This window comes from Lotus japonicus, chromosome 1, assembly GCF_012489685.1.
Source record: "Lotus japonicus ecotype B-129 chromosome 1, LjGifu_v1.2".
In the NCBI taxonomy this organism is placed as follows: domain Eukaryota; kingdom Viridiplantae; phylum Streptophyta; class Magnoliopsida; order Fabales; family Fabaceae; genus Lotus; species Lotus japonicus.
In genome coordinates this window covers 4,365,072-4,381,224 of record NC_080041.1, presented here as the reverse complement: position 1 = coordinate 4,381,224, position 16,153 = coordinate 4,365,072, and the positions used below count along the sequence as shown (strand labels likewise).

Here is a 16,153-nt window from a genome sequence, read left to right as displayed (position 1 = left end):
TTTGGCTCAACCAGCTCACCCTGTCCCTGACCAACAAGAGCCTATTCAACCAGAACCTGAAACCGAACATTCAGTGTCTAACCAATCCTCAGTTAGATCACCTCATCCTCTGGTTGAAATTTCAGATCCTCACCTTGGAACCTCTGACCCCAATGATCAAATGATTAACATTGGTTCTCCACAAGGTGCCTCTGAAGCTCATAGCAGCAATCACCCAGCCTCTCCTGAAACCACCCTCTCCATAATTCCCTATACTCATCTCCAACCCACATCTCTCTCTGAGTGCATCAATATTTTCTATCATGAAGCCTCTTTGAGGCTCCGCAATGTGCACGGTCAGACTGACCTCAGTGAGAATGCTGAAAGTGTGGCTGATGAGTGGAACAATCTGAGCACTTGGCTAGTGGCTCAAGTTCCAATTATGATGCAGCTCCTGCATGCAGAGGGAAGTCAGAGCATTGGGGCTGCAAAGCAAAGGTTTGCTCGAAGGGTGGCTCTTCATGAACTAGAACAGAGAAATAAGCTTCTTGAAGCCATTGAAGAAGCCAAGAGAAAGAAGGCTCAAGCAGAAGAAGCTGCACGTCTAGCAGCAGCTCAAGCTGAACAAGCCAGACTTGAGGCAGAGCGACTTGAAGCTGAGGCTGAAGCTCTTAGATGCCAAGCACTTGCACCAGTTGTGTTTACTCCTGCTGCTTCTGCTTCCATTCCAGATCCTCAAGCTGCTCAGAATGTTCCTTCCAGCTCTACTCAGACAAGCTCATCCAGACTCGACATCATGGAACAGCGTCTTGACATTCATGAATCCATGCTGATTGAGATGAAGCAAATGATGATGGAACTTCTGCGACGATCTGACAAACCTTAGTTTTAGGATCTCTTCTTTTTCTTTCTTTTTATTTAACGTTGTTTTATTTAAACTCTGTTTCCTTTTATTTACTTATTCTATTTTATTCGTTTGTGATTCTATATGCATATCTATATATATATTTGTATCACATATGTTTGCAAAAATCTTTTTTATTCATCATATTTCTATGTTTACATCATATTTCTTTACATCATAATATCTAGAATGGAGGATCCCTCCTCATTCTTCTGCACTCCTGGCGCTGCTCTGACCTATCTTTCTCCAGACGCTCCAGTCCATGCTGGATGTTGTTAAGGCTGACCTTTAGCTCATCCCTCTCCAGACTCTCTTCTGAAGTCTTGAGCTTCTCTTCCAAGATCTCTTTTTCTTCCAGCAGCTTGAGTTCAAGCCGGCTGAGTTCTTGCACCTCCTCCACGAAGGCAAGAAATTCCTTCAGGTCTCTCTCCAACTCTGGACGCAGGTCCTCTTCCAGCAGTGTCCGTGTTAGCTCCGAGATGGTCGTTGTACCCTCTGGATGCCTGATGTTCAGGAACAAGTCCTCTTCAAAGGCCTTCTTCCTCAGCTCTTCTAGTGCTACGTTGTATGATGCCATTTTTTTTTAACTGAAAATTGTTCGAGGTGTGAAGCTTACCTTTCTCTCCAACGCTTTATATAGGCTTCACTTTCTCTCTGAAAGTTAATGCTCCTACGGTTTCTCGAGGTTAAGTTCTTGGTAACTGACCCTTCTCTTTACTCACTTGACCGGTGGTAAACGTTCTTCTCTTGCATTAACTCTTCTATTTATTTCGCCTAACTCTGATTCTTGCATCGTTTTCATTTTCTTTAAACTTAGACCTTCTCTAAGGGGGAGTACCTTGTACTTCAAGCTAAGTTTTTCACACCCCAAGCTTTTTGCTTATGACAAAAAGGGGGAGTAAACCCAGTTTTTGATGTGTAAGATGTGTTAGTGTGATTTATTTTTCTTTTGGAGAATTTAAGAGTTCCACCTTCATGACCATAGATATGTCACTGGGCAAATACAAGGAATACATTTCACTTCTTCTGAAGTGATTATAAGTTGACTCTGATACCCAAGACTCTGATACCTTGTCCATGACTCTGATTACTTATGCGCTCTGTTTACTCGATTTTCATCTATGTCATAAGTTTTTCACTCTGAACTCTTATATTATTTAGCTCAGAATCTAGACTTTACTAACGTTTTCATCAAGTATTAGATTCAGGGGGAGCTAAGCTCAGAATCAAGCAGTGACTTGAATGCAGAATGAGCAAGATAAACTATTCACATCAGGATAAGTATTATTCTATATCTCTAAACTCTGAGTGAATTCAGTTTAATGTTTAAGAATTGTTCATCAAAAATCTTAGTTTTGTCATCATCAAAAAGGGGGAGATTGTAAGATCAAGTTTTGATCTAGTAGTACAACTCTATGTTTTGATGATTACAAGTTAACCTTTTGATATGAACAATTGTGGTACTCTAACGTGTTTTTCTGAGTGTGCTATTTACAGGCTCTGACCTCAACTCAATCTCACACAAATCAGAAGCACTGTGTATAAAGAGTGACCCAAGCAACGCTTTCGCATTCACCATGTTCAGTATGAACAGTGGAAAAGCTTCAGAAGTTCTGAAGTTATACAAACTCAGATGAGGACTCAGTCACTAGAAGCTCTGAAGATCCAGAAGTTCTGATAACCAAGAAACACTGAAGGTTCAGATGTTCTGATGGTGTAGAAGACTCTGAAGATCCAGAAGCTGAATAGTGGAAACTCTGAAGTCCAGAAGCAAGAAACTCTGAAGGCCATGTTCTTCCCTCTGAGTTCAGAATCAGAAGAAACAATGGTCAGAGATCTGTGCTTTCCCTCTGACTCTGATCAACCGGCTTCACAAGTTCCAATACGAAGCATTCCTCTGATCAGAAGTCTCCTAGGTTAAAAGGTCAAGTCGCTATCCAAGTACAAAAGCAAGTGTACCTTCCTGACGACCTACCTAACGTTCTCAGCCACAGCAGAAGCTGGATTTTCCAGAACTGCCCTCCAACGGTAGCATTTCCCATGCATTGCTCAACCCTAATCCTTGGAGTATATATAGAGGCTGAAGATTGAAAGAAGCGGTTAGAAGCAATACATACGCGCAAGACATATTCAAATTATTCTAAGCTTTCTTTCATCTGAAATTCATTGAGTTTACTATTAGCTTTTTAGAAGCAAATCTCTTGTAAACAATTCTTTGATAAACAGTTTGTTTAGTTCCTTTAGGAGATCAAGGTTGATCGGATCCTAGAGAAGACTAAGAGAGTGAATCTTAGTGTGAGCTAAGTCAGTGTAATTGTTAGTCACTTGTAGGTTTCAAGTGCAGTTGTAACTCTTACCTGATTAGTGGATTGCCTTCATTCTAAGAAGGAAGAAATCACCTTAACGGGTGGACTGGAGTAGCTTGAGTGATTTATCAAGTGAACCAGGATAAAATCCTTGTGTGCTTTTCTATCTCTTATCTTTTGCACTTAAGTTCTCGAAAGATTCGTCAAAATCTTTAAGGTGAAAGTTTTGTACTGAAAACGTTATTCAAACCCCCCCCGCTTTCTACCGTTTTTCATACCTTCACTCAACACCCAACTCTTTCACTAACCCTGTAAGCCACAATGCTTCCTTGGCAGCTTCAGCTACTGCCATGTATTCTGCCTCAGTTGTAGACATAGCTACTATGGATTGAACTGATGATTTCCAACATATAGGCCCCCCTGCAAGAGTAAAGACATATCCTGTTGTAGACCTTCTATCTTCCAGATCACCTGCATAGTCAGAGTCCACATATCCCACAACTGATGGAACAATACCTTGCTCCCTATTGAACATGATACCGCGATCCGCTGTACCCTTCAAGTACCTTAGGATCCACTTGACTGCTTCCCAATGCTGCTTCCCTGGCTTGGACATGAACTTGCACACTTGACTAACTGCTTGTGCCAAATCCGGTCTAGTGCAAACCATAGCATACATCAAACAACCAACTGCACTGGCATAAGGAATCTTAGACATACCTTCAATCTCTGAGTCTGTCTTCGGACATTGTTCCAAAGAAAGCTTAAAATGATTCGCCAATGGAGTACTCACAGGATTTGCCTTGCTCATGTCAAATCTGCTCAAAACACCTTCAACATAGCTCTTCTGAGACAACCATAATTTCTTAGCGCCTCTGTCCCTGTGAATTTCCATCCCAAGAATCTTCTTTGCAGCACCTAGATCCTTCATGTCAAACTCCTTACCCAACTTGGTCTTCAACTCATTTACATCATGTAAATGGTTGGCAGCAATCAGCATATCATCAACATAAAGTAACAGGAAAATAAAAGAGCCATCATCAAGGCTCATCACATAAACACAACAATCATAGTCACACCTTCTATAGCCAATCCGGAGCATGTATGGATCAAAGCGCTTGTACCACTGCCTTGGAGACTGCTTCAAGCCATACAAAGACCTCTTCAATTTGCAAACAAGTCTGCCATCTCCAATTTCACTGAATCCCTCTGGCTGCTCCATGTAGATTTGCTCCTCTAGAGTACCATGGAGGAAAGTTGTTTTCACATCCATCTGCTCTAAGTGCATATCCCTGCTGGCTACCAAAGCTAATACTGCCCTGATAGAAGTGTGTCTAACCACCGGACTGAAAATCTCATCATAATCAATCCCCTTCTGCTGTGAATACCCCTTTGCAACTAGGCGAGCCTTGAACTTTTCCCCTTCTTTTTCTCTTACTGCTGGCTTTTTCTTGTACACCCACTTGCAACCAATAGCTCTCTTTCCATGTGGCAACTGAACAAGATCCCATGTCTCATTCTTTTTCAAGGACTCCATCTCCTCCACCATTGCACCCATCCACTTATCTTTCTCCTGGCTAGCCATAGCCTCATGATAAGTAGAGGGGTCTCCTGAGCTGGTAAGAAAGGCATATGCTGCTAAGTCTTCAAACCCATATCTCACTGGAGGTGTAATACGACGGGGCTCCCTATCACGCACAAGTGTATAGTCTTGTACTCCACCTGAATCTGAGCTTGGTTCACTCTGCTGTTGGGCTACAATCTGCCTAGGACTCACTGGTGTCTCCTCAATGTCCACCTGAATCTTGTCCTGACTGGAATTTTCTACCTCAGTATCTGGCACAACCGTCACATCTGACTGTTTCAACATTGACTGCTCATCAAATACAACATCTTTGCTGACAACCACCTTCTTCTTGACTGGATCCCACAACTTGTACCCCTTCACACCTTTATTATAGCCAATAAAGGTGCACTGTTTTGACTTTGGGTCAAGTTTAGACCGATCCTCACTGGAAATATGCACATATGCTGGACACCCAAAAATCCTCAAATTACTAAGATCAATGGGGTTACCTGTCCACACCTCCTTTGCAACTTTTCCATCCAAAGAAGCTCGTGGTGACCTGTTGACTAGATAGCACGCCATATTGATTGCTGCTGCCCAGAAACCTTTTGAAAGACCAGCATTCAACCGAAGGCACCTTGCCTTCTCTGTCAGAGTCCTGTTCATCCTCTCTGCAACACCATTCTGCTGTGGTGTCTTCCTCACAGAAAGTGCCTCTGAATTCCATTCTCCTCACAGAAATGCATGAAGTTCTTGTCAGTGTATTCAGTTCCATTATCAGACCGCAAATACTTTATTTTTCTCCCTGTCTGATTCTCAACCTCTACCTTCCACAATTTGAACTTGGCAAAGACTTCAAATTTATATTTCAGAAAATAAACCCAGACCTTACGAGAAAAAATCATCAGTAAATGTAACAAAGTACCTGAAACCTCCAACGGAGGGCTCTTTTGTAGGCCCCCAGACATCAGAATGGACATAGTCTAAGATTCCCTTGGTCTTGTGTTGTCCGGTCTTGAAACGAACTCTACACTGTTTCCCAAGAACACAATACTTGCACAATCCAATTGTGCAACTGCGAACACCCTTCAGCAGATTCCTCTTATGTAGTTCCATCATCCCACGTTCACTGAGATGACCCAAGCGCATGTGCCACAGTTTGGTTGCATCATCATCAGTTTCAACAAATGCCACATCACCCATAACTGTGCTCCCCAACAACTTATAAATGTTGCCTGCAGTCCTCTTTGCTCTCATCACTGTCATTGCACCCTTGCTAACCCTTAAGATGTCTCTATTTTCCTCAGACTTGAATGAATACCCATTCTCATGAAGAGTTCCTAGAGAAATCAAGTTCTTCGTCACCTCTGGAACATAACGCACCTGACTCAACGTGCGCACGCCACCATCATCCAAAGCAATTTTAACTTGTCCCATTCCCTTGATGATACAAGGTTTATCATCACCTAAATAGACATAACCAAAACCACCTGATTTAAATGAGTTGAACCACTCCCGGTGCGGCGTCATATGATAGGAGCATCCAGAATCAAGAACCCATGCATCAGTGCACTTTACAGATGAAACACAAAGCAAATCCTCCTCACTGCAAGAACCATCAGACTGAACTACATTTGCTGAACTGCTGTTGTTGCCTGACTTGCCTGACCTGTTTGGACAGTCCCTCTTCCAATGCCCAATTTGCTTGCAACTATAACATTCTGATGTTTTTCTGTCCTTGGACTTGGATCTCTTCTTCTTTCTAGAATCCACTGCTTTACCCTTGCCTCTTCCGCGATCTTGACCTCCCTTCACAAACAGACCTTCACCTGAACTTCCTCCACCTTCTTCGACACTCTGGCGACGTTGTGCGTGTTGCAAAAGTGTTGAAGAAATAGAATCCAACGTGATTGAGTCCTTCCCGTAGGTGAGAGTGGTCACCAAGTGATCATAAGAGCCTGGTAAAGAGCACAGCAAAATAATAGCCTTATCCTCATCGTCCACTGTCACACCAAGCCGTGTCACATCGGCAAGGATGTTGTTGAAAGCGTAGACATGAGCCTGCAAATTGCCTCCTTCCTGCATCTTCAGGCTGTAGAGACGCTCCTTCGCAAACAACTTGTTCATGAGTGTCTTGGACATGTAAAGACTTTCCAATTTATCCCAGACATCCTTCGGAGTTGTGAGATCCAGGATATGATTCATCACGTCATCAGAAACGCGAAGTCTTATCAAACCTGCAGCCTTCTCCTTCATCTCGTTCCAATCAACAGTTGCGATGTCCGCCGGTTTCTCATCGCGCAACGCCTTCTGTAAACTTTGCTGAGCCAACAGATCCTTAACCCTCCTTTGCCATAGTCCGAAATTGCCGGTTCCATCGAACCGTGTCACTTCAAACTTCGCACCTCCAGGGTTAGTCGTCATCTCTGATACCAATGTGTTAGAACAGCAACACGAATACAGATCAGAGTAGAGAGAAACACACAAAGCTTTGTTCACGCAGTTCGGCCAAATTGCCTACCTCTGCGACTATAGAGCAGCTATAGTTCCGTTTATTGATTCGAACCTGAATACAATCACTCAGCAATTGCAATTTCTCTCAATTGCACTAGTGCCTCTTGTGTCTCTTATGTTTTAGAGTTACATTGTTATCCTATTTATAGTGGATTCTATTTTACAATAAAATCCTAATAAATCCTATAACAATCTCTTAAAACCTTTTACAATCCCCATTAAATCAAATCCTAATAAACTAAAGATTTTAACCCAAAATAAAACAGAAACAAATCTGAAACAAATCTTTCTGATTTTTTCTCTTTCTAATGAGCCAAAACTCAATAATTTTATTTATTCTATGCTACAGAGTTGTTACATCGTGATGGTACAGAGTTCATTATTCAACGCTGCATTATTTGCTGCTCAGTTGCTTGTTGATATTTTTATATTCCTCATTCTAGGTTGTTCAATAAAATTTATACTATTTTCTGATATATATATATATATGTATATATTTATATATATATATATATATATAAAAATTACTTCTAGTCTTGCTTTGAACTATTGACTACTTTTTAATTTGTCCCCCAGATGTGTACGCAAATTATATGTATATACAAAAAGACCAGACTCGAAAGAACATTAAAAAAGAAGACCATGCGGCTATGTAGGTGAAAAATAAATAAAATATACTAACACCTACAGAACAGAAGGTCTTGGTTAACAAGTATAAGAGCATGAGCTTAACAGAGTCTGAGATCATCTCTATACTTCATCCTAAATGATAACTAGGCACCAAATTAAATCAGCGTTCTAGCAACAATCTTTGCAGGATTATCATTCACCATTTAAATTTTATCTATACTTCCAGTAAGAAGTTTGGCTGAAGCACTCAGCCAAATCAATCTCAGTGACTTTCTGGTTGTCTGAGAAAGCAAGGTCTTCAAGTGAGTTAAAATTTCATTCACTTCTCTTTGCATATCATTTTTCAACATCACAAATTTTCCTTCTTTTAACACTAATAATTCCGTGAATTGTCTTTAGCATGGAAATAGTCTAAGATAGATTGACATACTTATGATTTAGTCTATATTATATTTATTTTGCTCTTGCCTTATGGGCACAATAACAATTTTTTCTTTGCTCTGGTTCTAGTGACAGCATGCCTAAGCATTAAATATATTTTCTCTTATATGTTTCATTCCTAATCTTGCACTTTAAATCATACACCTTGTTTTGAATTGTTTCATAAAAATAGGCCGTTAAAATGTGTCGGGATTAAGTGTTAAATTTATTATTTTCCAGGTAACTTTTGTTTAAATTAAATGGAAGATACACTTTTCTTGCCCATCAAGATATTGATACGTGATGGAATGTATATGGTTTTTGTAAACAAAATCATTGAAAACGTGGACAATGAAATGGAAAAGTTGATTTCAAATCGAGGTTTTGTGCGGCAAAAGGTTGAAGCTACAAACAAAGCAGAAAAAGTCAATGATGCTGTTCCAGAGTGGCTAAAAGATGCAGAGAAACTCATAGAAGAGGAGGAGAAATTTGAAATAGAAATGGATACTGAGAGATCCAATAACTGTTTTACAGGGCCATTTTGTGTTTTTGGTAGTGAGAGGAGATACAAGTTGTACAGTGAAATGCTAGAGAAAATGAAGACACTAAATACCAAATGTAATTTTGAGCCATTTTCCAGCCCAATTCCAAGTTTAGAGTACTTCTCTTCTGGATATTTTGTGTCTTTTGAGTCCACAAAAAATACCTCGGATCAACTTATGGAAGCACTACAAGATGATAGGAGTCGTGTCATTGGATTGTATGGGAAGCAGGGCTCTGGTAAAACAAAATTGGCAGAAGCAGTGGGTGAGAAAGCCAAGTATTTAAATATTTTTAATGAAGTTGTTTTTGTCACAGTGCCCCAAAATTCAAATACTCTTTGGAGTATTCAAGACCAAATTGCGGACTCGTTGGATCTGACATTTGACAGAAATTCTGAACTTGCAAGAGCAAAGGCGATATCTTCAGAGATCAAAAATAAGGATCGAGTTCTTGTTATCTTGGATGATGTTCGGGCAAAGCTTGAGCTAAAAGATATAGGTATTCCTATTAAAGGTAAATGGTGCAAGGTTCTTGTGGCCACACGCCATCAACAAGAATGTACCTTGCTGGATTGTCAAATCGAGATTCCTCTTCATCCATTGTCTGAAGAGGAAGCTTGGACTTTGCTCAAAGGATATTCAGGCATAGATGATGAGTCCTCCTCCGACTTATTAAATGTGGCACGAGAAGTTGCTAATGAATGTCAAGGGTTACACAGTAGAATCAAAGATGTGGGATATTCATTTAAAGGTCAATCCATTGAGGAGTGGAAAGCATTGTTAGACAGTTTGAGACATTCGGCTCGCTACCAAATCTTTCTCAGCTTTCGGGGAGATGATACTCGCTACTCTTTTACAGGTTCTCTCTATGATGCTCTTTGCAAAGAGGGATTCAAGACCTTCATGGATGATGGTGGGTTGGAGAGTGGTGATCAGATTTCGCTTTCTCTTACAAGTGCAATTGGAGCATCAAGGCTTTCCATTGTTGTTCTATCTGAAAACTACGCAAGTTCCTCTTGGTGTCTTGAGGAGCTTGTCAACATCCTTGAGTGTAAGAAGACGAAGAATCAGTTAGTTTGGCCAATCTTTTATAAAGTGGATCCATCAGTTATAAGACATCAAAAAAGTAGTTATGAAAAAGCCATGCTTGCACATGAAAATAGACTTGGGAATGATTCTAAGAAGCTGCAGAGATGGAAGTCAGCCTTGTCTGAAATTGCCGGCTTGTCTGGAATGGAATATAGTACAGGGTATGTGGTTTACTTTTAAATTTTTTAGTTAAGTTGATATTACTTAATTTCTTAAGCTTTGTGAAATGTAACATAAAATGTCGTCTTCTAGTTATCATTTTAGAGGTGTCTTCGCTAATAGGAATGTTTTTAGCTTCAATGTGATTTTGTATTTTTTTGTTACAATGTGTGTTTATCTGAGATTAATTAGTCAAAAGCTTATTTTTTTCATATTTTTTAATGATATAAATTTTGAATAATCAAAAGACAGTGGAAGCTTTGCGCATGAGTGAATTAAAATGTTTTGTATTCTCGCAGGTATGAACATAAATTTATTCTAAGGATTGTGGAAAGGGCCAAGAATATTAAAAGTAGTTTATATGTACGGAGCATAGATATGGAGTAGAAGGAAGAACTTGGTTTCTCATAAGTGCTGCTGAAGACAAAATTGATAGAATAGGATATTATTTATTCTCTTTGTAATTACGCCTGTAATTAGGGTTTAATATTTATTGTTAGTCAACTAGGTAAGTTGTATATATAGGGTATTTCATTATCAATAATACTCACGGAATTGATTTCCTTCATGGTATCATTGAGCAGGTTCAGATCCACTTTTCTGACCTAATTTTTTTTCTAATTTCCTTCTTCTTTCTTTCACCCTTAACTGCTTCCGCCCCTTCACTCCTACCCGCCGCCGCACCACTTCTTCCATTGTGCTGCCGCCGCCGCCCCTTTCTCCAGCCGCCGCGCCCTCCCTCGCGCCGCCGCTCTGCACCACCGCGTGCCTCCTCCCTGCCTCTGCCCGCAGCGCCGTCGTCCCTTGGAGAGCATCTTCACTCTCGCGTTTCTGTCCCTCTTCCAGCGCCTCCGTCGCGCCGCCACTCTCTAAGGCCACACCGCTCCTGGATCGCCGCCGCCGACAGCCGTCCTTGCCGCCGCGACCCCTGCCCGTCGCGCCCAAGCCTGCCGCATCGCCCCTTGCCCGCTGTCTTCTCCTACCCGACAGCTTCAGATCCGGGTCCATCAAACCCGTCTGACCCGTTTTCCAAGCCCCACTTCAGCGAACCGGACCGGCCCAATCCGGTTCGCCCAGACCGGTTCTCCCCAGACCGGTTGCCACCCAAACCTTCAAAAAAAAAAAAACAAAAAAAAAACAAAACCCCATAATTTTATTATTATTCCCATCTTCTTTATTTGCAGCCGGCTCAATGGCTGATACTGATTCTACCACGGGTTCTCCAATTGGCGACACCACTATGGTTCCCCCGCCGACGGCGCCGCCGACGTCCTCCCCTGCCAAGTCGGATTTCCATCCGGCCCTTGCTGTCACCAATATCAAAAACAACATTCCTTTTAAACTCGAGATAGACAAGGATCATTATGCTATGTGGGCTGAATTGTTTGAGACTCATGCTCACGCCACTCAGGTGCTCCACCACATCATTCCTCAAGCTGACATGGAGCCTCCTGCGCGCACCGATGCTTCCTATGCTCGGTGGGCCACTCTTGACTCTACCGTCAAACAGTGGATTTATTCCACCATCTCCTTCGACCTTCTCTCCACTGTTATGGAGAAAGGTTCTACTGCTATGGCTACTTGGAACCGTATAGCTTCTATGTTTGAGGACAATCAGAACTCTCGTGTAGTCGCTCTCGACCAGGATTTCATCTCCACTCGCATGGAGGATTTTCCTAATGTTTCCGCCTATTGTCAGCGTCTGAAACATATCTCTGATCAGTTGCGGAATGTTGGTGCCCCAGTCAGTGACCATCGTCTTGTTCTTCAGTTGGTCTCTGGTCTCACTGAGCCCTTTCGTGGTGTTGCCACCCTGATCCGTCAGAGCGAGCCTTTGCCACCTTTCCTCAAGGTCCGCTCCATGTTGATTCTAGAGGAATCTGGTCTCGCCAGGATGTCAGGTCCGGCCTCTCAGACTGCTTTGCACACCTCTGCTTCCCGTCCACATGCCTCCGTTGACTCCTCTCAGCAGCGCCCCACCTACCGCAGCGATCAGGGCCACTCCAACCATCGTTATGGGTCAGGGCACAATCGCAATTATCAGGGTGGTTCTGGTAAACCTAAGAAGAAAGGTGGCTCCCGTTATCCTGGATCATCTGGCTCCTCTGGTTCCTCTGCTGCATCTCCTCCACCCTGGCGCCCACCACCGCAGGCATCCTGGAATCCCTGGGGTTGGGCTCCTCCCCCTGGTTGGGCTCCTTCCCCTTGGGGCATGCCTCCTTGTCCTTACCCCACATCTCAGTGGTCGCGTCCCATGAGTGCTCCGCAGCAACCCAGCGTTTTAGGTCCGCGTCCTCAGGCCTACACCGCTACTGCTTCTCCAGCACCCACTGATATCGCTGCTGCCATGCACACCATGTCTTTGACTCCTCCAGACACCACGTGGTACATGGACACCGGCGCCTCGTCCCATACTGCGGCATCTCAAGGTACTCTCACGTCTTATTCTAATTTAAGTCATTTAAATCAGAAACTGATAGTTGGTAGTGGTCAGGGCATTCCAATTCAGGGTTCGGGATACACTTCTATTCCTACCCCTCACAAACCTTTAGCACTCAATCATGTCTTGCACACTCCGCGAATTATTAAAAACTTAATTTCTGTGCGACAACTCACTACTGACAATAATGTTTCTGTTTCTTTTGATCCATTTGGATTCTCGGTGTCTGACTTCCAGACGGGGATGCCTCTCCTGAGATGTAACAGCCTCGGCGACCTCTACCCAGTCACTCGTTCCTCTCCCTTTGCTGGTCTTGCTTCTAGTGTCTGGCACAATCGACTTGGTCATCCAGCTTCCTCAGCTTTAAACCATCTTAGGAATACTAAACTTATTTTTTGTGAACCTTCGTGTTCTAGTTCTGTTTGTGATTCTTGTGTTTTAGGCAAACATGTCCGGTTGCCTTTTAGTTCATCTGAAACTATTACTTTGAGACCATTTGATATTTTGCATAGTGATTTATGGACGTCTCCTGTTTTAAGTACTGCTGGTCATCGTTATTACGTTTTGTTTTTGGATGATCACACTGATTTTTTATGGACGTTTCCGATTAGCAAGAAATCTCAGGTTTATGAAATGTTTACTACTCTTGCTACACTTATTAAAACACAATTTTCAGCAAATATTAAATGTCTTCAATGTGATAATGGACGTGAATATGACAATGAATCCTTTCATCGGTATTGTGATGCTAATGGCCTTATTTTTCGCTTCTCTTGCCCTCACACTTCTTCTCAAAACGGCAAAGCAGAACGGAAGATTCGCACCATTAACAACATGATCCGCACCCTCCTCGCTCATTCGTCCGTTCCTCCTTCATTTTGGCATCATGCCCTTCAAATGGCAACGTACCTTCTGAACATTTTTCCCCGCAAGACTCTTCAGAATGATTCTCCTACTCAGCTGTTGTATCATCGCGACCCTTCCTACTCACACTTACGTGTCTTTGGTTGTCTATGTTTTCCTCTATTTCCTTCCGCTACAATAAACAAACTGCAACCACGATCGACTCCGTGTGTTTTTCTGGGGTATCCGATGAATCACAGAGGTTATAAATGTTATGATTTGTCACACAGAAAAATTATAATATCGCGGCATGTCATTTTTGATGAAACCCGATTCCCCTTTGCTGACCCATCCTTGACTCCTGCCCCTTCTTATGAGTGCTTCACCGAGGACCTTCCTCCTTATTTGCTCCACCATTGGCAAACCGTATCATCCCGACCACCTGACCCTCCGGTCCCGCCGTCGAGTCCCACTGACTCTTCGCCTCCCTTACCGGCTCCCGTCTCCCCTCCTGCTTCTCCCTCGCCTTTGCCTTTGCCTTCGGTCCCACCTGCACCACCCATACGGACCATGACTACCCGTAGCATGCACGGCATCTCCAAACCTAAAAAGCCTTTTAGCCTTTCGGTCTCTATTGATGACCCGTCCATCTCACCCTTGCCTCGTAACCCAAAACAAGCCTTATCCGATCCCAATTGGAAGTCCGCTATGCAGTCTGAATTTAATGCACTTATTAGAAATAATACGTGGTAGTTGGTTCCCCGTCCTTGTGATGATGTTAATGTTATTCGCTGTATGTGGATTTTTCGCCATAAAAAGCAGTCTAATGGTTTGTTTGAGCGTTATAAGGCTCGTCTTGTAGGTGATGGCAGGTCTCAGATTGCAGGTGTGGATTGTGACGAGACATTCAGCCCCGTGGTGAAACCGGCTACCATCCGGACAGTTCTCAGCATTGCTCTCTAGATCCTGGCCCATACATTAGTTGGATGTCCAGAATGCTTTCCTGCATGGTGATCTCCATGAGACTGTCTACATGCATCAGCCTTTGGGTTTCCGCGACCCTCACCACCCGGACTATGTCTGCCGTCTGAAGAAGTCCCTTTATGGTCTGAAACAGGCGCCTCGTGCTTGGTATCAGCGATTTGCTGATTATGTTTCCTCTATTGGATTCCGGCACAGCACTTCCGATCATTCTCTTTTCATCTTCCGGCAGGGTTCTGATATTGCCTACATACTTCTCTATGTTGATGACATCATCCTGGTTGCATCATCGCATGATCTCCGCAAATCCTTTATGGCACTTCTTGCATCCGAGTTTGCTATGAAGGATCTTGGTCCTCTGAGTTACTTTCTTGGCATCGCTGTCACTAGACATGCAGGTGGCCTTTTCCTCAGTCAGAGCACTTATGCTACTGAGATTATTGCTCGCGCCGGCATGGCCTCATGCAACCCTTCTGCTACACCGGTTGACACCAAGCAGAAGCTCAGTTCTTCCTCTGGGACTCCTTGTGAGGATGCCACCCTATATCGGAGTCTTGCTGGTGCCCTACAGTACCTCACATTTACTCGTCCTGACATTTCCTATGCTGTTCAGCAGGTTTGCTTACATATGCATGCACCCCACACCGAGCACATGCTTGCCCTCAAGCGGGTTCTCCGCTATGTTCGTGGCACATTGACTTATGGGCTACATTTGTATCCCTCCCCGGTTGAAAAGCTTGTTTCTTACACTGATGCTGACTGGGGGGGCTGTCCTGACACCAGACGCTCCACTTCTGGTTACTGTGTTTTCCTCGGTGACAACCTCATATCTTGGTCCTCCAAGCGGCAACCCACTCTCTCTCGCTAATGTTGTCTCCGAGTCCTGCTGGATCCGCAATTTACTTCTGGAGCTTCATTTTCCTCTCTCTCAGGCAACATTGGTCCACTGTGACAATGTTAGTGTCATCTACCTCTCTGGGAATCCAGTGCATCATCAGCGTACCAAACATATTGAGATGGATATCCACTTTGTTCGGGAAAAGGTCGCGCGTGGCCAGGCTCGCGTCCTTCATGTTCCTTCCCGTCATCAGATTGCGGACATTTTTACCAAGGGCCTACCTCGGGTTCTTTTTGATGATTTTCGTTCCAGTCTCAGCGTCGGTGAACCTCCCGCTTCGACTGCGGGGGTGTGATAGAATAGGATATTATTTATTCTCTTTGTAATTACGCCTGTAATTAGGGTTTAATATTTATTGTTAGTCAACTAGGTAAGTTGTATATATAGGGTATTTCATTATCAATAATACTCACGGAATTGATTTCCTTCAAAAATTGTACACAAGTGTCTGCTATCTGCGAAATGGATGGCGGTTCTAATGTGTATGTTAAGTAGAAGGTGGAAGTTCTGTTTTGGACAATTTGAATTTGAATAATGCAGAATGTACCCATTGTTGGTTAAATTTTTATCACAATCTCAATCCAATAAAATTCAAGAGTTGTTAATCTTGACATGCTCATTTTATTGATAAATTTGGTTTATAGGATTTGATTTGTATTTTAAATTCTTATTTGAACAGTTGTTGTTAAATGAATCCATAGTTTTGGTAACTCTTATATCACTTAATGAGGTTTTTGGCCAGTTTCAATATGATTTGTCTTGTTCCCTTTTCAATTGTGTTTATTCGGTAGTTACTTAATTATGTGCTAGTCTTCAGTTATAAAGAAATAGGGGTACATGATATATCAACTGAACCAGTAAATGCATACCCAGGCCACCTG

The 16,153-nt window shown here is 42.8% G+C and overlaps 3 protein-coding genes across 3 annotated transcripts; all 3 read left to right on the top strand.

The window, feature by feature from the left end:
- The first annotated feature begins 7,871 nt into the window (after positions 1–7,871).
- On the top strand, positions 7,872–10,678 carry LOC130733143 (probable disease resistance protein At1g52660). Its single transcript, XM_057585244.1, has 3 exons — positions 7,872–8,202; positions 8,561–10,112; positions 10,410–10,678. The coding sequence occupies exons 2-3, from the start codon at positions 8,581–8,583 to the stop codon at positions 10,495–10,497; spliced, it is 1,620 nt and encodes a 539-aa protein (XP_057441227.1). The 5' UTR covers positions 7,872–8,202; positions 8,561–8,580; the 3' UTR covers positions 10,498–10,678.
- Positions 10,679–10,769: 91 nt separating this feature from the next.
- On the top strand, positions 10,770–12,919 carry LOC130733146 (uncharacterized). Its single transcript, XM_057585248.1, has 2 exons — positions 10,770–12,539; positions 12,788–12,919. The coding sequence occupies exons 1-2, from the start codon at positions 11,303–11,305 to the stop codon at positions 12,811–12,813; spliced, it is 1,263 nt and encodes a 420-aa protein (XP_057441231.1). The 5' UTR covers positions 10,770–11,302; the 3' UTR covers positions 12,814–12,919.
- A 1,507-nt stretch (positions 12,920–14,426) lies between these two features.
- On the top strand, positions 14,427–15,987 carry LOC130733147 (uncharacterized mitochondrial protein AtMg00810-like). Its single transcript, XM_057585249.1, has one exon. The coding sequence runs from the start codon at positions 14,427–14,429 to the stop codon at positions 15,240–15,242; it is 816 nt and encodes a 271-aa protein (XP_057441232.1). The 3' UTR covers positions 15,243–15,987.
- The last annotated feature ends 166 nt before the right edge of the window (positions 15,988–16,153 follow it).